The sequence below is a fragment of the Trichosurus vulpecula genome, chromosome 3 (assembly GCF_011100635.1).
Source record: "Trichosurus vulpecula isolate mTriVul1 chromosome 3, mTriVul1.pri, whole genome shotgun sequence".
Taxonomy (NCBI): Eukaryota; Metazoa; Chordata; class Mammalia; order Diprotodontia; family Phalangeridae; genus Trichosurus; species Trichosurus vulpecula.
The window spans coordinates 218,544,556-218,568,561 of NC_050575.1; the positions used below are offsets into that span (position 1 = coordinate 218,544,556).

At 38.8% G+C, this 24,006-nt stretch overlaps 1 protein-coding gene across 2 annotated transcripts in view; it reads left to right on the plus strand.

Moving 5' to 3' along the window:
* Positions 1 to 24,006, plus strand: part of TTC27 (tetratricopeptide repeat domain 27) — a 240,078-nt gene that overhangs the window by 208,857 nt on the left and 7,215 nt on the right. For both annotated transcript variants that reach the window (XM_036752705.1, XM_036752706.1), the window contains exons 17-18: positions 13,114 to 13,311; positions 18,332 to 18,443. In XM_036752705.1, coding sequence (XP_036608600.1) covers positions 13,114 to 13,311; positions 18,332 to 18,443 — 310 coding nt within the window. The remainder of the gene's footprint in view (positions 1 to 13,113; positions 13,312 to 18,331; positions 18,444 to 24,006) is intronic.

A 24,006-nucleotide genomic window follows, 5' to 3' on the forward strand; every position in this document is an offset into this window, starting at 1 on the left:
ATTACTCTAGTATTACCATTACCCTCACTTCTGTTCAGGAAGTGGTATAAAAGACATCATCAAGGACATGCACGATGAGAAAAAGGCTAATCATGTTGTGTGAGGAAGGCATAACTGATAGAAATCCACAACCCTGTATTGGTGTCCATAAAATATTAAAAGGCCCAAAGTCAGGTCTCCACTGTAGTCCATCGAGTATGATCCTTATGAGAAGCTTCTGGAAGGATATTGATAAGACTCTTATTGATGTTTAGAGGGATGTGATATACACTGAAAGGGGAAAGATACATCACTGCCATCATTGATCCATCCAATTAGTGATATTATGTTTTATTGCTGTTCAGATATCTCTTTGAAGAACTTGCAAAGTACTGGGTTCATATAGAGTAATTTAATTTTCCATTCAGGAATTCTTTGCCATCAACATGTATTATGCATCTGGTGTGTGCAAAGTGTTATGGCTATAAAGACAAAAACAAAACAGTTTCATAGAGCTTATATTGTGGGGGGTGGAGAGGGGAAGATACAATGCAAACAAATAAGTGAATACAAGGTATTTACAAAATGATACACCATAATTTCCATCTACCCTAACATCCTATCATTTGCTATAACCCCTTTCCCCATCTCTCTTCACCTGGAACAACATCTTATACACCAGACTTCCTGAAACATTGGGAGAGTTAATTTATTCACTTTTGGAATTTCGGAACTTTGTCCTGGAAATGAGATGTTCAGATTGGTGACTGAGTACAAACTCACTGAGCTCACTATCTCTAGAAAGCCCCAGACCATGATTTTGCATTCATCCATCTCCCCTCCTTCATATTGCATTGCCCTCTCTCCCACTCCCTACCCTAGTTTCTAGATCTTGCTATGAAACAGTAATCAAATTATTATGATCATTGCAACTAAAAAAGAGCACAATAATCTATGTGGCTCCATTCAGAAATTCTTAGATTCCCCAGACCAAAATTCCCTTCCCTGTTGCTTTATAATGTCCTCTTATTAGAATGCAAGCCTCTCGAAGGTGGGGGCTGATTACCTTGGTATTTGAATCCCCAGTGCCTTGCGCAGTGCATGATGTATGGTAAGTTCTTAATAAATACTTCTTCATTCATTTTAGGAAGGAGAATGCTAATGAGTAGAGGGGAGGGCACACCAATAGGGAGATCAAGAAAGTCCTCATTTAGTGTTTTCAAAGTCAAATTTATTTCAGCTCATTTTACAGATGAGGAAACTGAAGCAAACAGGTTAAGTAACTTGCCTAGGGTCACACAGGTAGTAAGTGGCTGAGGCTAGATTTGTACTCAGGTCTCCCTGATTCCCAGCCCACAGCTCTATCCATGGTGTCACATCGGTTTCTCTTATCTACATCTACTTCTCTTTAGAGTGACTTGTCACTCCACTTACACATTCCTTGGGAAAAAGGACTACGTTCTTTAATTTAGGGGCTAGCATCTCCCCAATACTGCCAGCCAGTTGTTAATGTTGTAATCTACTAATTGGAATTAATTTGTTAATCCCTCAAACTAGGACACTCTAAACAGTAAATCTGTTTGCTGACTTATAATTGGGAGATTTATATGCCAAGAGAGAAATAAAATCAGCATAAATACATGATAGATAATGATTAGAATATTATAGGTAAGAACTGAATCTTTTTGAATGCATGCATAACTCCAGTTATTACATCTTTTGTTGACTCTTCCTAAAGGTTCCATTTCTAAGCCTCCCCAAAAATGAAATAAGCCCTAATCAGAATGGAAACATTCTTTGAAACTGTAGAGAACTGAACTACATTCAAGTACTGTAAGATGTGTGGGAAGAGGTGGCAACAGAATCTCTTCACTCCCTTGAGAGGTGCCTTGGCAGGAACAGCCTGTGATTGTCCGTTTCCTAGAGACAACTAAAGACCCAACTTCAATTGTGGCTCAGCTGTGTTGAATACTGTCTGAACTTCAATAGCCCTCAAAGAACCAGTCCTTAGAAATGTTTTGGGAGCCCCAAGCTGGGACTCTTTTTTGTGCACAATTGCTCACTCTGTGCACATACCTTCAGAAAGGCAAGGAGAGAATGAATGAAATCAGTTTGAAGGGAAGAATAAGTATTTCTTTCTACATTGGGTTTGAGTTACAGGAGAGAAAGCAGGGCTGCTGAACAAAGGTAAAGAGCACCTTGTTGTAGAGAAGCTCATTATGCTCTGGTGTGCCTGTCCTGAGTGCACATGAGAGAGACTAAGGCATTTTTTACAATTTCTTTCTTTTCTTTTTTTACATTTAATAGTGTTTTTTCCCAATTACATGTAAAGATAATTTTCAACATTCATTTTTGTAAGATTTTGAGTTCCAACGTTTTCTCCCTCCCTTTGTTCCCTCTCCTTTCCCCAAGACAGCAAGCAATCTTATATAGGTTGTATACGTACAATCATGTTAAACATATTTCCACATTAGAGGCAAAGGTGGTTTTTTTTTTTAGCCAGGACATAGTGCATTGCTTTTGTTCTTTTCATATGATTTCTCCCTGATGTCAGACAAATGTTGGATTTTGGTAAATTTCATTATAGCTCTATATTGGGACTTACTTAGAATGCAAGTCACAAGCAGTGCAATCGAATTTAGGTTCCCACTCTCATAGCATTTATAGTGAGGGTTATTGTGAGTTCCAAATGACCTAATGTATGTAAAGTGTTTTTGCAAACTTTAAATGACCTCCTAGATGTTGGTTTTTATTGTTATTTTTATTATTTTTTTATTCCTGTACCCTGTCTGACATAGGATTCCTTGTGTTTTGGTCAGAAGTTAGTAGAAATTTAGTTAATATCTAAAGATCTAAAGAAGCCAGTCCATATTTTAAATTTTTGGTCATTTACATTTCCTTTATCCTTCCACTTCCACTTCACTTAATAATATAGGACCAGCTTCATTTTTCAAATTGGAATTTTCATTTCATTTGGGAAGAACATTTCCAAAGAATTCTGAAAATAAACTAGTCTGTAATAAACAAATAGCATTCAAAGGAAGAAAAATAGACATGGTGTCAGGGACCATAATAAAGAAATACAATTTTCTGTCAGTGCTGACATTTTTGGAAACTATCACTGTAGATGGGAACTCAGTAGATGATTGAGAAGCAGTATGGTGTTGGAGATAGAGGGCCAACCTTGGAGTCTGGAAGATGTGGGTTCAAGCCCTGCCCTTGATACATAGTAACTGAGGTCTTGGGAAAATTAATTAAATGACCCTCCTGGATTAAATTATGATGTTTTTCAGCTTAGAAGCTGCTTTCAGGCATTTGACTGTACAGACAACTGATTAGACATTCTCTTATTAGCCTACCATAAAGAGCTATCCTGGCAGAATTTCTGTCAGTAGCTGTATAGAATTGATCATGGCGCGTTGGTGGTGAAGGTTGTCTCAGTAATTAGAGTAGCAGCTGGGTGGAGTAAATGGCATGCTAAGGTTGGAATCATGAAGACCTGGGCTTGAATCCTCCCTTATATGTTTAGTCTATTTTTTGACTAGGTAAAAGAAGTCATTCTTTGCCTCATTTCTTATCTAGCCTTAATCCACTGTGTGGGTATTACCTCATACAAACTGAAACTTGGGAAAGATCTTAGCTGAAAAAGGCCAAGGTCTCCCATTGCATCCAGAGCCATCTCCAGTTGTCCTATTCTCTATCTTGCCACTGGACCCAGATGGACCCAGAGGAGAGAATGAGGCTGGTGACTTTGCACAGCCCTGCCTCATTTATATCCAATTCACTAGAAAGTCATGACCTCATCTTTTTGATGTTGCGGTCCTCTTTGAGAACCAAGGATAAACGACAGATACTTGATCATTCAGCCTCTCTTGGAGTCAGATTGCTTATCTGCCCAATGCAGATAACAATAGCACCCACTTCATAGGATTTAGGTGAAGATGAAATGAAATAATGTATATTTTTCAAATCTTAAAATGCAATGAAACTATTAGCTACATAATCATTTTGTGATTATTTAATTATAATGAAATTTTTGTTATTATTATTATTTGTTATTATTTAATTTGTTATTATTTAATTTTAAAGATTATTAAATGATTTGAATAATTAATTATTGAATTATGAAATCACACTTTTAAATAGCTTCCCAGAGTCATATGCTTTATTAACCAAGAGGTTATCTCCTAGTATGCCAATAGATTCCTTTCTTGTATTCATTCTTGTTCCTTAGACATAAAATGTTCTCCATGTTGGAATATAGAATTATCTGGAAGGCTTTCCTTTTCACAACATTTTTTGACTGTTGAACTATCTGGTATACATTAGGCCAAGTATATCAACACTCTCCAGTCTTTATGACATTCTTACCATTGTCACTGTTATGACTCATTTCTTTGTTACTATTCTTCAAAATGGACCTCACAGTTTCACTGTTAACACCTGTACTTTATGTTTATATAGAAAAGGCATAACTGACTGTACTAAGAGCTAAGTGCTCCAGGATATCAGCACCTGGGGAAGGATTCTAACCACTGAGTCTTTTCTACCCTCATAAGCACTATTATCTAGTAGATTGCAGCTGTCAGGACCATAGGTAAATTCTCTAGTAGAAATTAGTTAGCCCCTCTAAGGGGCTGAGCAATGACTGTTCATCTAGTCTGTTCTAACAATCTCTACTGTAATATCCCTCACAAGTAGTCATTTGGCCTTTGCTTGAAGACATTTAGTGTGTGGTGGTGGCATTTGGGGGAAGGACTGGTTACCCTCTACCTCCAAGCACTGGGAAATCCTAAATCCTTCTTTGTAACTTCCTTTAGTCAAACAGATAAAGTGTTTTCCCTCTTCTGCAGGACAGCTCATTGGATGTTCCCTCTGTCCTCTCTTCTCCAGGTTAAACAACCCTAGGAACTTTCAGGTACATTTATTGCCCATAGTGTGAAGTCTCAGTTCTACAGACTGCTTTTCTAGGCTACTATAAAATGTCCACAATATCTTAAACTTTTTTTTCAATTGATTTGCAGTCTGAACCTTAAACTCCTGCCAGGCCAGTCTCCTCATTAGGGGTGGTATAGTACAAAAAGTGCTAGACATGGAGTCAGGAGAGGCCTGGGTTCCAATTCTACCTCTTATATTTACTAGCTCTGTGATCATGGGCTGATCATATAAACCTTCTGAACTTCAGCGTTGTATAAAATGGGGATATGAAAGGTGGCATGGCCAGGGCCAACCTTGGAGTCAGGAAGACCTAGATTCAAATTTTACCTCTCGCATTTTAGCTATGAGACCATGAGCAGGTGACTCAATCTCTCGGGGATTCTTTCGGAATACAAATTACAGACTAATTGCTGAACTGTACTAGTGGGCTAAGATTACACATAAGGATTCACCAGTGTTGTTGAAATCACAGATCCCAACCAAACAAAACAGGGGAGAAGTAATTTTTAGCACCTAGTTCACAAGGTAACTAGGTAATTGTGGAGATTAAATGAGATAATACGTGTAGAATGTGTTGTAAGTTTTAAACTAGCATAGCAATGTCAGCTGTTGTCTTGTCACAGATGTGTATTTGGGAATGTTAAAGGGTGTCTGTGCTTAAACTTCTACATGTTAATCCTTTTCTTCCTCTCATTCTTGAGGGCTAAGCTCAAACCTCACTTCCTCCATGATCACCTTAGCCTCAAGTTCCCCAGTTGTAGGGCTTACTGGTGTGTATGGCCATGTTCCGCCTACTATCCCTCTTAAGACCTCAGATTCCTGATCTGAAGAGGTGTGGTACATTGGAAAGAGTACCGCTCTAGGAATTCTAGGGGGGTGATTTTACCTTTTGCTTTTATATCCCCAGGACTTAATACAGTGCCCAGCTCATAGTAGGCCCTTAGTAAAGGTTGTTGAGTTCACCTTGTCTAAATTAGAAAGCTATCAAAAGTTAAAATACTGAGAAGGGCAAGAATGAGCTAGAATCACACTGGGTTAATTTTAACTGTGCACTTAAGCATTGTACAACCATGTTTTCTTCCCAACCATTGCATATGTGAACTCTTTTTGATCCTATCTTATCTCTAGTGATTAGAACTGAAGGTAGTGTAGAGAAAGAGGATATTCCTCCTGGACCTGAGGAAGTGGAGAAATTCCAGAGCAACATTCTTCTCCCTCCCCTGCCCCCCTCTTCCTCCATGAAGGATTGAGCCTGGTTTGGAGACCAAGTCAAATCAACAAGAGCATTTACTAAGTGCTTATTATGTTCTTAGCAGTGTGCTAATCACTGGAGATACAGAGAAAAACAAAAGACAGTCTTTGCTGTCAAGGAGCTCACAGCCTAATGAGGGAGACAATATGAACACAACCATATACAAACAAGATATATACAGGGTAAATTGGAGATAATCAATAAAGGGATGGTACTAGAATTAAGAAGGCTCAGGAAAGGAAAAGATAGAAGATAGGATTTGAGCTGAGACTTGAAGGGAAACTAGGGCAGCCAGGAAAGAGAAATGAGGGAGGAGAGAATTCCAGGCCTGGGGGACAGCCAGTGAAAAAGCATGGAGCCAGCAGATGGAGTGTTCGGTGTAAGAAACAGTGAGAAGTCTGGTATCACTGAATCAGAGAGTAAGCTGGGGTTTGGGAGCAAGAAATATAATATAAAAAGACTGGACAGGTAGGAGGAGGCCAGGTTATAAAGGGTTTTATAAAAGACAGAGGATTTTATATTGGCTCTTGGAGTTGGTAGGGAGCCACTGGAGTTTACATGGTCAGACCTGTGCTTTAGAAAGGGCATTTTGACAGCTGAGTGGAAGATGGACTGGAGTGGGGGAGAGGCTTGAGGCAGGGAGGCCAACCAGCAGGTTATTGCAATAGTCCAAATGTGAGGTGATGAGGGCCTGTGCAGGACTGCAGAGTAGATGACTTTAACTCAAGACTGTGGGGTTCAGGTTACTCCTCAATTAAAGACTGTCCCATACAGAAAGATCTGAGAAACCTTTCCTTGCTGCATTGGAATAGTTTCTTATCTAGCTATACATGCCCTAGACATATACTGCATGAAAAGAGCCAGTACACACTGGCTTATACGTTACTCTCTGTAGTCATTCCCCTAGATAGTAAATAGCAGGGACTCTATAACTGTCAAATGCAATAACATAGCTAGTACAAGTCTATAAGATGTTTATCTGACATCCGTTGTGAAACATAACCTCTGTTAAGTGATTGCTTTGTGTTGGAATTATGTGGAATTCTTCCACACCATAAAAGAGAGTAGTCCAATGCTGATGTAATGGAATATTGTTATTGAAACATTGGGTGCCCACCAATTCTGAGCCATAGGTCATTTCAAAGGCAAAACAATACGTTTAAATAGTTCATTGCCAAGCTGGAGTAAACATTTCCAGTTTTGCAGCATCGCAGAAGTTCTTAGTTAGAAGAGAATAAGTCTAACCTGGACCTGACCAAGGATGACACATGATCCTTTAGTCTCTTCCTGATGACCTCCAGTAATGGGGAACCTGCTATAGCCTGGGGAGCCCATTTCATTTGTTTCGAACAACTCTACATATTAACAAGTTTTTCCTCCCACTGAGCCAAAGCTTGCCTCATTGCAGCTTCAACTGTCTGCCTCTAGGTCTGTCTTCTTGAGTCAAGCCAAGCAAACTCTGATCCATTGTCTGCATAACAGCCCTTCAAAATCCTTGAAGAGAGCTGTCAGAGCCCTTTCAGCTCTTCTCTTCTACATCTTAACATCTCTGGTTCCTTTTATTTTGTGGCCTCTCATAATTCCCATGCCAGTCTATTAATGTCCTCCCTAAAGTGTGATACCCCAAACGGAACACAGTACTCCATATGTAGTCTGATTAGGGCAAAGAACATCAGGATTATTGATAAGCATTTATTAAATACTTATATGTTGGCTGCTACTAGAAACTAGACATTTAAATAGAAAAACTCTGTCCTTTTGAGTTCACATTTTAATGAAGGAGACAACAAGTACGTATATATGTATATACAAAAAAAAAATAGAACCAAAATAAATAAAGGGAAGTTTGGCGGGGAGGATATTAGGAATAGTGGGAAGGACAGGCTTCATGTAGAAAGCAGTGCTTTAGCTGAGGATCAGATGTGAAGATGAAGCTCCATCCGGGCATGAGAGACAACTAGATCAGAGACATCAAGATAGGAGATGTACAATCGTTCCTCTGGAAATGATGTCTCTATTCATACAGTGAGATGACATTAGCTTTTGGGGTTGTCAGTCATATGGCTGATTCCTAATGAGTTTTTAGACTCCTAAAACTTCCAGCCTTTTTTTCTACTTAAATTGTTGTCTAGACACACCTCCCCCATCATCTATAGATGAAGGTAATTTTTTCATTCTAAGTGCTAGACTTTACATTCATCCCTATCGAATTAAATCTTACTAGTTCTGTCCCATCATTCTAGCCTATTGAGATGTTTTTCGTTTTCTCTCTGAGTTTTGTATCTTCTGTAAATTTGATGAGCATGTTTAATAGATGTGTATGTGTGTATGTTATCTATCAAAAGATATGTATATATGTACACAAAAGACACATATATATTTATCAAACATGGTATCAGTAGGAAAGGACTTTATTTCCCAGAATGCTTATAAACAGAAAGTATTTGCTTAAGGATAACCAAGCAGAGGATGTGGGGGAAAAAACAACAACATAGGTTTATAGAAGAATGAAAAAACCTGGGCAGTGGCTGTCTCTTCTCATAGCACTGGGGCTTCCTAAGCCAGGGCCAGTGCTAGTAGTGGCACAGTGGAGAAGAAGGCCTGGGCCATGCTAGATTTCAGAACCAAGAAAGAGCGGGGAGACTCTAAGGAGAATCTAGAAGGAAGGAGGGTGAGGGGTCAAAACCAAGAAGGGACAGTCTTCACCAAAGAAGTGGTGCATGTTCTTGGTACTTCTTCTTTGAGGTTGTGGGTTCGTTTCTTGCTAGTCGACTGGGGACCAATTCCCACTCACATTTTTTTCTTTTTTGAAAAAATAAATGTATTCATATTTAATGTGAACAGTGATTTAATTTGTATCAAGTGAGTTAAGTAAAATATCCTAAAAGTCAGCCAAATTCATTTTGTCAGATTTGGGGCAGAAGCCACATTTATTATTATTAATGTCGCTGTGATTGAACCTGGTCCTTTCCTCATTTGACATGGATTACATATATATACCTTCATACAACTCATTGATAAATATGAATATCATAAAGCCAATGATACATTGCTGGAATGTTAGAGAACTCCTAATGTAATATCCATTAAATAACTACTCTTTGGATTCAGTTATTTTAACCTGTTCCAAATCCTCCTGTCTACCTAAAATCTCACCGTCTTAGTCCTGAAGATATCACGAGAAGCTTTGACAAATGCAGCATTTTGTCAGTAAAATTGTTCTGATTACACTAGTAACCCCAGCAAAATAGGAAATGAGCTTAGTTTGGCACTTATTCTCATGAACCTATGCTTGCTTTTAGCAATTCTTTCTCTTTCTAGATAATCACAGTGCCTCCTGATAATGATATGATCTAGGTTTTTGTCAAGAATCAAAGGGAAGTTCATCCGTTAGAAGTGTGAAGATGCTGTTCATTTGCATTTTGAGGGGAAAATCAGAACATTTACTACTTGTCCTCAGTCCTGTGATACTTCTTCCACTCTCCACAGTTTTTCAGAGATCATTGACAGCAGCTCAGCAATCACACCTGACAATTCTTTCAAGATCCTGTTATTTTGGGCTTTGTCACATGAATTTATTGAGGACATCTCAGTCCTTTCTTACCATGTACTTTTGGTCTTAAATTTTAACTTCTGGTGATTCATTTTTGTTCCATACTTCCTAGTCTTAAGGTGGAATTCATAAACAAAATAAGTGTCGAGCAATTCTACCTTTTCCCTATTAGCTATCATCAATGTACAATTCAATTTAAGCCAGTCTTATCCATCCCTTATTTAATCTTTCTCTTGCCATCAATATGTTTTTTTTTTAAATTCACCACCAGCTTTAATTCATTCTGACCTCTAGCTGCCCTCTAACATTGTTTTCACAGGACCATGCCTATCTATCACTTGTGTTCATCCTCAGTCACATGCCCTGGCTTCCATATTTTGTGTATGTCTTTTTAAAATCTTAAATTTGGCAGTGAGTTCCCTGTGTATCCATTTGAGCTCATGATGTGCTTCTCCTTTTTCTTCCTCATTGGAGTCGTATGTCCTCATGTTGTTAGAACATCAGTTTTGATCAGTGCCACTTCCCTGGGGCCAACTTTCTTCATTGAATTTTAAGAAGTGGGGTGCTACCTATCTATTTCTCCCAAACTTTTCAAATAGGGATTGTGATATAATGAAAAGAGCATTGCATTTGAAGTCAGGAGAGACCCATATGATCATGGACAAGTCACCTAGCCTTACAGAGTTCAGTTTCCTCATTTGTAAAGTAGAGATAATCATGTTTGTAAGAGACAGGCAACAAGGCATAGAGGATAGGAGGCTCACCTTGGAATTAGGACAACCTTGGCGTGGGTCTTGCCTCTTACACATGTGAGTCTGTAGCCCTGGACAAATCATTTAACTACTTAAGTACCCCAGGTAGTTCTCTAACATTGTAAGTTATAGAAAACAGTTGGGAGAGGGAATTTTCTCAGCACCAGTAATTCCAGGTTAAATAATACCTACCTCATGGGAGTGAGTTGTGAGGGTCAAATAAGGGTCAAAGATATGGATCTGGAAGGGACCTTAGAGGCTATCCAGGCTAACTCCTTCATATCACAGAGATAGAAACTGGCTCTGAGAGGGTAAGTGATTTGCCCAGGATCATTCAGATAGTAAATGTCAGGGTGGGGGAAGGGGCAGAATTCAGACTTGGCTCTTCCCTAGTCCATGTCTAGGACTCTATCCATTGCTTCATACTTCTATTTACTGCAAACTATTTTGCAAATTTTAAAGTACTGTATAAATGTCAGCATGTACTACTGTTACTTTTTGAAATCTACTTTCTGAAAATCTAGAGTGTATATCAGACTATGCCTTTCTTTGTTCTCCTTGCCTATCATAAGCTTTGCAAATGGCTACTTCTTCCCAGGGTTTTCAGTTTTTGTGGAGAACATGATTGCTTTTGGGATGTTAGATAAAAAGGTGAAATTAAATTATGCGCTAATATTACCAAAATCAGAGAATTAAACATGACGTAATTGCTTTCATGTGCATTTAAACATCTCTGAACTTTATTTTCCTCGTTTGTGAAATGATGGCATTAAACTAAACAATCTCTAAGGTGTGTGCCTTTTAGCATCAAATCTGTAATTCTACTTTCCTGTTAGTGTCAAGGTTTGGAAGGGCAGTGAGATAAGCCAGAGTAAAGACTCAGAACAAGCATGCAGATCTGCTGGGATGGGCAAAGCCAGCAACTGAGCTTTGACCATGTGGAATATGAGGATGATTGAGTACCTGGGTAAAGTGTAAGGAGTTTTATGGCAAGTGGTAAATGGAGACCTGTGGGTGGTCAGCCTCAAGAAGCAAAAGCAACAAATGTGTATCTTCACTAGACTTCATCTTTACTACCTAAAAGAATCTTATGCCATCATCAAACTTGGAAATTTCACTTTTCATTCCCTCTGATTTCTAAATGTTAATTGACAGATCCCAGCACAATCTCCAAGAAAACTTGCTCTTATTCCTATTCTTTGTTCCCTATTTCTAAGCCAATTCCTTCCTTTTCAATAAAAGAGTACTTCCAATTCCAAGAAAGCTACATTAATTTAATAGCCTTTGGTGTGGAACCTTGTGAGACACTTTGGGAAAATTTAAATATGGGTTCCTCACAATTGATCAGTCTTCTGCCCCTCTGCAAATTAAATGTGATTTCCTCTTGCAGAAACTGTGTGGCCTGTCTTCCAATAGCTAATTTTTATTTAAAGGCCAAAGCAAGGACCTTGACAGATTCTTGCTGAATCACATGAAATTGAGAAATAGGAAATATAGGTAAAATTCATAAATTCATTTCCAGATCTTCTGGCTGCAAATTAGCCACATTTCTCCTGTGCTACCCTGCTGTCTTGATTAGGAGTATGTGGGTTACCCAACATCTAAGTATTTTTTTCCTTAACAAAGTTGTTTTAGTGACCCCAGTGACTGGCTAGCAAATCACAGTGCTTTAATAGCATGCCATTGCCAGTTGTGTGGCCTTCACTTAACCTCAGATATAAAGGGGAGGTTGGACTACATGATCTCTGAGGTCCTTCCCAGCTTTAAATCATATGATCCATAACATTTGCTGTCCATTTCAGAGACAATGGGTATCTGTACAGTTTTATCTCTAAATAATACAGTATAGGAATTTGATTTAATAATAGCTCATATTTCTATAGCATTTTAAGATCTTAAAAGGGTTTCTTTAGTTTAATTCAGTACTGTAATTATTAAATACCTACTATGTGCCAGGCAGTATACTAGACCTTAGGAATATAGTGACCAAAAAAAAAATCACCCCTGGCCTCAAGGACCTTGCATTTTATTGGAAAAAATACGTGGCAGCTGATGCTTCAGTAGCATTTTAAAGCTTGTCACATATTTTGTGTACATTGTCTTATTTGTTGTGGCATCCCTATGAGGTAGTTACCACAGGTGTTGCCATCCCCATTTTACAGATGATGTATCTGAAGCTTAGATAGTTAATTGATTTGCCTGTGGCCAGATATCCTGTGGCTACTCTCTGACACTTCTAATGCCACTTCTACCCTTCCATGGGGCTGCAAAAACATGGTTTCTCCACCTCCCTGTCCTGCACAACAGAAGGCTCAAGACAGGAAATCTATGCTGCATCAAAGCATATGTATGTATTCCTTTGCTCCTCTTAGCCCCACATGATGTTTAAACTTGGGGACAGATCCTTGGCATCCCACCCACATGAAGAACCAGTCATTGGCCTCTTGTCCATATATGTTCTATCAAAACTGATTTAATGCTTTGCATGTAATGATCTGTTGAATGTAGAAGGCTTGATTTCTGATCTCAGTTCATGTATATTCTAGAAAGGAACTTTTCAAAATAAACTTATTAGAGCCTGATTCTACACAAAATTACAAGATGTTTTTGTAATTTACTTATATGCATTTTTTCATAAGGTCTTGAAAATTCTGGTAAGGGCAGTAACTGATGGGATGGCTGATCGAAGTGGAGATATTGCGACTGGCCTGAAAGGGAAACTACGGGAATTGTTTGGCAGAGTGACTTCAAGAGTAACAAATGATGGAGAGATCTGGAGATTGTATGCACAAATATATGGGAATGGTCAGAGTGATAATCCTGATGAAAATGAAAAGGTAACTTAAAAAATTCTCTGGGTACTTTTTCGCAATCTAAAATGTGATAAATCACATAAGCATTGGTCTGTTTTCTTGGTTGGATAAAGGGAGAGTTTGTTTGAGAATAAAGATCTTGTTAATATCATTGATGTAGAACTGGAAGGCATCTTAGAAGTCATTTAGTCCAATACCTTCATTTTATTAAAATTTTTTTTCAATTTAAGGAACACTAAAAAAAGAATATTTTTATTTACAAGTTAGAACAGAAAAAAGGATTATATGAGAACTTCAAATTTCTACTGTATGCAGCTTGCTTTTTAAAGCAGTATGTAATAAATTAAACTTGCAATGTTTTACGTTGTCCTGTTTGCCTGTTCTTTCCCTTTCTGTACATTTCTTCTTTTTTTAATTAGATTTTTTATTTTTAGTTTACAACACTTAGTTTTATGTGTTCTTGAGTTTCAAATTTTCTTCCCTTCCCTCCCCTCTTCCCCCTCCAAGATGGCATGCAGTTCGATATAGATTCTACATAAACCTTTGCATTGAACTTGTTTACACAATAGTCAAGTTGCAAAGAAGAATTATGACCAATGGAATGAATCATGAGAGAGAAGAAACAAAACCAAAAAAAAGAGGGAAAAAAAGAGAGCAAATAGTTTGCCTCAATCTGCATTCAGACTCCACAGTTCTTTCTCTGGATGTAGCCAGCTCTTTCCATCATGAGTCCTTTGGAACTGTCTTTGAACCTTGTATTGCTGAGAAGAGCCAAGTCTATCAAAGTTAGTCATCACAGAATCAGTATGTCTGTGGTTGTGTATAATGTTCTCCTGGTTCTGCTCCTCTCACTCAGCACTTTCTGTACATTTCTAAGGTGCTTCACTGACTTCATTTAAAAAAAATATTTTTTGGAAACACTAACTCTTCTTTTCCTCCAAAGTCCCCTCACACAAATAACAAGGGAAAAACTCATTCTTTATAAGAAATAAGTGCAGTAAAACAAAACAAATCCACAATTTGCCTTATCCTGTGTATATCTATATGCACACACATACACACACACACACACATATATATATATATACATACATATATCTATATATATTCATATCTATCTGTATCTCTATATGTGCAAATCATGACATCACCTTTCTGAGTCATCTTCATCAAGAACGAAGGACAAACCAAAGGTTCCATTAGTGTGTGGCAGAGCTGGCATTTTTCCACTGTACCATCAGGTTGCCTTAATTAGGAATAGTTTGCCCAATATTTTAGTCACAATTCAGCATTTTCAACGAAAAAGATCTTGAGTGGGTTAAGACTTGCATACATTTCATCCATTTTCCCTTCCATGAACTTTGCTTTTGAAGTAGTTGTCTGTTTCCTGGGGCAAAGAGTTTTTTTCTGTCACATGGTTTACAAATGAAGGCCTTTGATTTATCTCCCTCCTTTCTTCCCCATCCTCTTCCCCCTGTTCTGAAGAGTGGGTAAATTGGATGCAGGGACAGAAAGTACATTTGTAAAGATGAACGATTTCAAATAGCGAAGAGCTAGAGGAAAGTAACACACAGGAATGCCTGAAAACAAATTAAGGGTATGGATAGAGAGTTATGCTTTCTGATGACAGTAGAAGTTGTCTTATTCCTGTCCTCGTGGGCAGAATAAAATATTGATGGTCCATCAAGGGTTTGAGCTATAGATAGAAGAGAATCAATGAGGAAGCCCAATATCCTATCCCTAGTTCTCTGTCCTTATCTCACCTACAGACCTAGAGCCCAGATTGGGAGGCCTTGTTCTTTTATCTAAAGAACATAAGCATATCTTGGGGGGAGGGGCAGACAAGAATATTCATGTAGGCGCATACCAGAATACCAGGTTTCAAAAAATCTGTCTTGAACTCTGGGCCAGATGAACTTTCCTAATCTTCTTTTAAATCCTGCACATGGATCATACTGCAGCAGTCTTCCTTTTGTTGTATGGGACCCCAAATCCTAGTCATCAAATCTTGCTGGCTAGGTGGCATCCTCCTGAACCCTCCACAATCATCCCCACTTCTCCCTAGTCTTACTTCAACCGACTTTGCCCATCATTTACTTCATTCCACTGTTTTCTTTGTAACCCCTGCTCTGTTATGTGAAAACTCCTTCATATCAGTGAACTTTTCAACGAACATTCTTTCCACTCCTTGACTTAAACAAAAACTTAACTGTTGAGGACATCACATCCTTTGCAACTCTCTCCTCTGGTGGCCACTGTTTCTTTCACTCCCTCCCAGAGACCCAAGGAAAGGTTCAACAATTATCCCTTCCTCCTCACTGATGCTTCTTGGTCCTTCCTGTACCACCATCCCTTGAGGCATTGTGGTGAGCCTGTATGGTTTTCTCCCTTTTCTTTTTGCTGTGCCAATAACCAACTTCTCAGCCATTCTTTCAGCTTTCCAGTGACATTAGGACCTGCATTACGGTCTTCCTCTTTGCCTGATGTTTCCAGTCTTATTTTTCCAGAGTTCTCATATGACTTCTTCCCATGAATTTGAAGTTCCAGCCAATCTGAACTATTGTCTGGACACCCACAAAAACATTCACTGAACTTGCCATGCCTCTGGGCCTCAGCTCATGCTGTTCCTGTACCTCAAATGCCCTGTCTCTCCTTATTTGTCTTTTAAATACTTGCCCATCCTTGAAAGCTCAGCTCAAGTTCTGTCTCCTGCTATGGATTCTGAAAAGTTCTCCCCTTATAACACACCTGTGAAGAGTGTGGTAAAATTGTCTCCATTTTCTATATAAGAAAACAGCCTCAGAGGGATTTATTGACTTGTCTTTCTTTGTATCACCAGTACTTAGCATAGTGACTGGCCCACAGTGAGGCCTCTATTAATAGTTGTTGGGTTGAGTTTACTTGACAGTCCTAGTAAATCATACAAGCTAGTATTTAAACACAGTTCTTCCAGCTTTTAAGGCAAGTCTCTTTCTACTTCACCATATGTTTGCTTTAAAACATCTCTTCACAAAGCACCCATGATACAATGCATTACTACCTTATTATTATGGAGGTTAGACTTTAACTATAGAACACTTTTTCTCTGCTATGTCTTGAACTATCGCATTTCCCCACGTATAAGATGCACCCTTTTTCGAAAAATTTGGGGTCTAAAAACTGGGTGCATCTTATACAGTGGTTGTAGATTTTTTTTACTTACATTTCCCACTTTTTCAAGCTTGTTTTTGCACTCATTTTAGATTTTTTTACTTGTATTTCCCACTTTTTTGTGCTTGGATTTTTTTTACTTGCTTTTCCTGCTTTTTTGCGCTTGTTGTCTTTGCGCTCATTGTTTTGCATTTGTTACTGGTATATTAGGTTATGTTTTGCCACGTTCTGCCCAGAAATGGCTCAGAAAAGATTTTTGTACAGTGCTGAATTCAGGTTAAAAGTGATCCAGTTTGCAAAAGTGAATGAAATTGTGCAGCTGAACTAAGTTTGGTCATCCTCCAAATGAGAAAACAGTCCGAGACTGGCTATGGGAAGAAGAAACCCTACTGAAAACGCCACGGCAGAAGAAGGCCATGAGAGGCAAGTCAGCAAAATGGCCTGATTTAGAGGGAATTAAAGATACGGATTGAAGAGCAAAGGGCAATTGGAGTTCCTGTGTCCACAAAGATGGTTCAGCATGAGGCGAGAAGAATTGCTAATGAATAAAAAGTTACTGATTTCAAAGGAGGACCCAATTGGTGTTTCAGGTTCATGAAACAGAATGGACTAAGCTTGCGTACACACACCAGACTTGCCCAAAAGATGCCTGAAAGCTATGAGCAGATGAATAAAACTTGAGTTCAATAACTTTATGCAATACATTTTTTTTTTCAAATTTTGGCCCCAAAATTAAGGTCCGTCTTATACAGGGGAAATATGGTAATTCCCTCTCCCTCTTTCCATCTACATGACTTTTCTCACTGTCCTGCTGTACAGAGAAGATTGAAATGCAGTGGCGTGCACGCACGCACATGCACACACACCATCACACACCTAGTTATAGACTCTTTTTGGTAACAGATGAATGAAGTGAAGTAGAATCAAGTTCTCTCTGTGCCCCTAACTAAATGTCTGGCCTTGGACATTCATCATCATCATAAATGTCATCCTAGATGACAATGGCTGTCATTTATATCACTCTTTGAAGTCCTTAAGTGCTGCCCATAAACTCTCTCTTTTGATCCTTTTACCAACTTTCTGAAGTAGGCAATGCACCTGTGACTGTAGGGGTGTCATGAGAGAGTGAGATGAACATTAGACTCAGTAAGGGGGACCTTATGGTGATCAAATCCTAACTCTGCCACTTCCTACCTGTGTACCTGTGGGCAGGTGTCTTCATCTCTCTTGGCCTCATTTTTCATATCTCTAAAATGAGGGGATTGAATTAGGTGATCTCTGAGATTCCTTCCAGCTCTAAATCTCCTATCCTATAGTCCTTACAGATGAGGAAACTGAGGCCAGTAAAATGACTTTCCCAAGGCCACATGTCAGTAAGACCAAGCCAGGATACAAACCGAAGTCCTCTAACTCTATCACTTAATTTCTTTGGCCCCCAGTTTTTTCATTTATAAAATAAGGGAGTTAGTTTGGATGACCTCTTAAGTGCCTTAATTTTGACCTAACTATAGGTCAGACAGAGAAAGAGAGAGACTACTGTTGAGCAATATAAAATCTAGGAGACCAGAAGCCAATCAGTAGTATCAGAATTTCCTCTGAATCCCATTCCTGACTCTTGGTTGATTATGTAAGCTTGTGGTGCCTAGTCCCCTTCTTTGTTTTCCAGAGAGGAGGGTCTGCCTGAGCATGCTTGGATGGTTCTGTGTGTTAATAACTATTTTCTATTATATGTGCTACTATATACCCTTCATCGTGATGAATAACAGAAAACAGACAGTATCGCACAAATGCAGTTTTTCAGGTTGGAATTAGTTCCATGTGATTTCCAGGAAATACAAAGTTTAAAATAGAAATTTTTGTTTTGCTGATAGTACTCCATCTTTTCTTTCTCCAGGTCCTCCAGTATCTCACTAAGGCTTATAAGTGTGATACACAGTCCAGTTCTTGGGAGAAAGACATTGCTTCTTTCAAGGAAATCGTCAAAAGGGCCATAGAACTTGCACATGGTATCTTTTTCATGTATTACAACATTTTATATTCATTTTTCACTTTGATGAACTTCACTGATAATAAGAAAAACTAGCTTTTATATAGCGATTTAAGCTTTGAAAAGCATTTTATATGTGTTAACTCACTTACCTCACAACAACTCTAGGATGTAGGTACTGTTGTTATCTCCAGTTTGCCAATAAAGAAACAAAGCATAGAGAGGTTAAGAGACTTATCCGGGTCATACATCTAGTAAGTATCTGAGGCAGGATTTGAATTCAGGTCTTTATGACTCCAACTACTCGCTGTACCACCTAGCTGCATTTTAAAAAATTATACTACTTACTAGCTTTATAACTTAATTGGTTGTCAAGTGATTTATTGACCAGAGATCATCCTGTATTGAATATTTTTCAAAGTGAGAGGGACTTGGAATTTGTTATTTTATGGAGATTTATGCTGGGAAAAGAACACTAGATTCAGAATGAAAAGACCTTGATTCTAATCCTGGCTTGCTAATATATGCCCTGGGTGACCTTGGGCAAATTATTTTACTTTTTTAAAGCCTGTTTACTCATCTGTAATATTTCATCTGCCTATCTCATGGGGTTGCTAGAAGAATCAAATGAGAAAATGCTTTTTAACTCTAGAATGCCATGCATATGTAAATTGCTATTATCATTTGTTTTCATGGATAGCCATATTTCTAAATTGAATTTGGCCTCTTATATAGAGGACCAGTTTCATGGATGACCTTTACTTAAATGGAAATATTAAGCAAGCAGTTTTGTTGCTTTCTGCCTTCTTTTATTTACTTATAGAGGAATATTCATTTTAAGAGAATTTACAGACTACTGTAGTCATGGCAGCTTATTAACCATTGTGATGGATCCAAAAGAAGAAAACATACTGCCTAGGAGCTTATATTATTTGGTGCAAATTATGTCTGTATTGCCAGTGAATCCCAGATTGTCAACTTTTTATTATTTATACTAATGGGTGGGGACAGAAAAGTGGATATTCCAAAAATCTGCCCTCTGGTCTTAGTAATATATTTTTACTTGTATTTCAGTACGAGTGTATCTGATGTCCTGGGAATCCACTTCAAAAAATATAATGAAGTCACATTTTAAAGACCTGAATCAGGGGATTAGGAAGCTGTCCAGATGCCTTGTCTAAGATTCTTGCCAAACTCCTCCCTGCTGTCCATTCTACCTAGGATTAGATTTCTTTTTCAGATGTTTCCTGAACCAGGGAGATAATGAAGTATTTGTTGACCTCTCAACTAAATCTAATGACTTGTATAAAGCTCTTTAAATCTTGTAATTAAGCAGATGGGGCCTGGGTAGTTAGTTAAACTCCGAAGAAAATGTAGTGGTTTCTGAAGTACTGATTAAGAAGATTTTCTGGTGACCATATTACATAGCTAAAATATGTCCTTCCATATAGGCGCTTCCTTCACCAAGCAAATCACAGACCATTCCTGCCTTCTTACCTTGTGCATATCTTTTCAGAAATTCTCTGTACAATATCCATCCAACGTTCCTTGCAAAATAGTTCTCTGCTTATGCAAATGGATATGATTATTAGAAAGTTCTTTAGAAAATAACATAATGTAGATTTGTGCACAACCAATGGATCATCTTTTATGAAGTATTATTTCCTTCAGCTAGCCAATAAGGAAAGATTCTTTTTTTTCCTCTTTTTTTAAATTTAATATATTTAGTTTTCAGCATTGATTTTCACAAGAGTTTGAATTACAAATTTTCTCCCCATTTCTACCCCCCCCCCCCCACTCCAAGATGGCATATATTCTGGTTGCCCTGTTTCCCAGTCAGCCCTCCCTTCTGTCACCCCACTCCCCTCCCATCCCCTTTTCCCTTCCTTTCTTGTAGGGCAAGATAAATTTCTACGCCCCATTGCCTGTGTATCTTATTTTCTAGTTGCATGCAAAAACTTTTTTTTTTGTTTTTGAACATCTGTTTTCAAAACTTTGAGTTCCAAATTCTCTCCCCTCTTCCCTTCCCACCCACCCTCCCTAAGAAGTCAAGCAATTCAACATAGGCCATATGCTTATCATTATGTATAACCCTTCCACAATACTCATGTTGTGAAAGACTAACTATATTTTGCTCCTTCCTAACCTATCCCCCTTTATTGAATTTTCTTCCTTGACTCTGTCCCCTTTCGAAAGTGTTTGTTTTTGATTACCTCCACCCCCATCTGCCCTCCCTTCTATCATCCCCCCTTTTTTACCTTCTTCCTCCTTCTTTCCTGTGGGGTAAGATACCCAATTGAGTATGCATGGTATTCCCTCCTCAGGTCAAATCTGATGAGAGCAAGATTCACTCATTCCCCCTCACCTGCCGTCTCTTCTCTTCCTACAGAACTGCTTTTTCTTGCCACTTTTATGCGAGATAATTTACCCCATTCTATCTCTCCCTATCTCCCTTTCTCAATATATTCCTCTCTCATCCCTTAATTTGATTTTATTTTTTTAGATATCTTCCCTTCATCTTCAGCTCACCCTGTGCCCACTCTCTCTCTCTCTCTCTATATATATACATATACATGTATACATACATACACACTCACATATACATATATATACATAAACATATATGTGTATGTATATATATATATATATATATATATATATATATATATATATATATATATATATATATGCATATTCCCTTCAGCTACCCTAATACTGAGGTCTCATTAATCATACACATCATCTTTCCATGTAGGAATGTAAACAAAACTGTTCAACTTTAGTAAGTTCCCTGCAATTTCTTTTTCTTTTTCTTTTTCTTGATTACCTTTTCGTGCTTCTCGTGATTCTTGTGTTTGAAAGTCAGATTTTCTATTCAGCTCTGGTCTTTTCACTGAGAAAGCTTGAAAGTTCTCTATTTTATTGAAAGTCTATATTTTGCCTTGGAGCATGATACTCAGTTTTGCTGGGTAGGTGATTCTAGGTTTTAATCCTAGCTCCATTGACCTCCGGAATATTGTATTCCAAGCCCTTTGATCTTTTCATGTAGAAGCTGCTAGATCTTGGGTTATTCTGATTGTGTTTCTACAATACTCAAATTGTTTCTTTCTGGCTGCTTGCAGTATTTTCTCCTTGATCTGGGAGCTCTGGAATTTGGCGACAATATTCCTAGGAGATTCCTTTTTGGGATCTATTTGAGGAGGCGATCTGTGGATTCTTTCAATTTCTATTTTGCCCTGTGGCTCTAGAATCTCAGGGCAGTTCTCCTTGATAATTTCTTGAAAGATGATATCTAGGCTCTTTTTTTGATCATGGCTTTCAGGTAGTCCAATAATTTTTAAATGGTCTCTCCTGGATCTGTTTTCCAGGTCAGTAGTTTTTCCAATGAGATATTTCACATTGTCTTCCATTTTTTCATTCCTTTGGTTCTGTTTTATAATATCTTGATTTCTCATCAAGTCACTAGCTTCCACTTGCTCCAATCTAATTTTTAAGGTAGTATTTTCTTCAGTGGTCTTTTGGACCTCCTTTTCCATTTGGGTAATTCTGCCTTTCAAGGCTTTCTCCTCCTCATTGGCTTTTTGGAGCTCTTTTGCCATTTGAGTTAGTCTATTTTTTAAGGTGTTGTTTTCTTCAGTATATTTCTCAGTAATATTTTGGGTCTCCTTTAGCAAGTCATTGACTTGTTTTTCATGGTTTTCTCGCATCCTTCTCATTTCTCTTCCCAATTTTTCCTCTACTTCTCTAACTTGCTTTTCCAAATCCTTTTTGAGCTCTTCCATGGCCTGAGACCAGTTCATGTTTTTTTTGGAGGCTTTTGTTGTAGACTCTTTGACTTTGTTGACTTCTTCTGGCTGTATGTTTTGGTCTTCCTTGTCACCAAAGAAAGATTCCAAAGTCTGAGACTGAATCTGGGTGTGTTTTCGCTGCCTGGCCATATTCCCAGCCAACTGACTTGACCCTTGAGTTTTTCAGCGGGGTGTGACTGCTTGTAGAGTTAAGAGAACTATGTTCCAAGCTTGGGGGGATGCGCCAGCTCTGCCACACCAGCACTCCTCCTTTCCTAAGAACTCCCAACCTGGACTGGACTTAAATCTTCAGCAGGCTCTTCACTTCTGCTCTGATCTGCCACTTAATTCCTGCCCCCAGGGCAGTGGCTGAACCATGAACTCCTTTTTTCACTCTGTCCCCAGCACCTTCTCCCACTAACCTTCTCTGTTGCCTTTGGTGTTTGTGGGTTTAGAAGTCTGGTAACTGCTGCAGCTCACTGATTCAGGGTGCTGGGGCCTGCTCCGCCTGGCTCCTGGTCTGGTTGGTCTGCGCTGCCCATGCTGGGCTCTGCTCCCCTCCTAGCACCGTGCGGGATAGACCTCACCCCGAGACCATCCAGGCTGTGGTGGGCTGGAGCCCTGCTTCCGTCTGCTATTTTCTGGGTTCTGTAGTTTTAGAATTGGTTCAGAGCCATTTTTTATAGGTTTTTGGAGGGACTTGGTGGGGAGCTCACACTAGTCCTTGCTTTCCAGCTGCTGTCTTGGCTCCACCCCCACTAAGACTTCTTATAAACGGTAGGGTTTTGAAAGCAATGTTACCAAAAATAAGTAGAATGAGGAAGGGATAGGTCCTGGGGCAGATGGCATTAGAATATGATCACTGGCATCAGAGCCAGTCGCCGGCCAAGGAGCCATGCCGCTATGCTAATCCCTGACATGTCCACTCTACAGTGCAGGAGACAGCCCGAGTCAAGGAAAGATTCTTTCAGGAAATCTGACAGTAGAAGCTCAGGACCTCTTTGTCATTACCAAGCAATTGACTTTTAAAGCCCTATCGGTATAAATGTACAGGTTTAACGCATACCCTAGAAATAAGTCCAGCTTAGTACAGAGAGGCGCCATGGCATAGTAGATAGAGATCTGGCCTTGGCGTTAGGAATGCTTGGATTCAAGTGCAGACTTTGGTGTATCCTGGCTCTCTGACCCTGGTGATCTGTCTAAAACTCTAAGTTATAGAGAAGGTACCCACCTGTGTTGGTTATAGTTTCCTCATGTGGAAGTTTCTTACACCAAAGAAATCATGTACTCAATCCCTAACCTTAGCCCCTATCAGCTATTTATTATTGGTTATAATTTGTAAATAGTTCATTGTTCCCTGAGGCTGAGTTCTAATACCTGGAGAAAAATGGGGATTTCTTTTCCTGATTCCATTGTAGGCTTTAGTGTGTCAGTCGTGAGAGCCCTGGTGGAGATGCTTGATGGAAAAAAAGATATGCGGTCTTTTCCGTAAACATTTTCTTGGGTCAATGGAAGTTCATTTGCCAGTAGAGAATAAGGATTGTTCCTCCATGACTGTTTTTACTTGACCATCCTTCTATTTATCTAGCAAATCGCCTGTTTTGAAGAGAAAAAAAACATGTTTTTCTTGTGCATAATGCACCCTAAGCAGGCAGCTCTAACCTTCAGAAGACTTAGTGAGGGCAATCTAGCCCTTGGGATTTGGACATTTTTGCACAAGGGTCTGACAGTGTTCACTTATTTGTATTGTTTTGAGTCTTTACAATTTTGGGTGGTTAAGGGGTGCATCATATT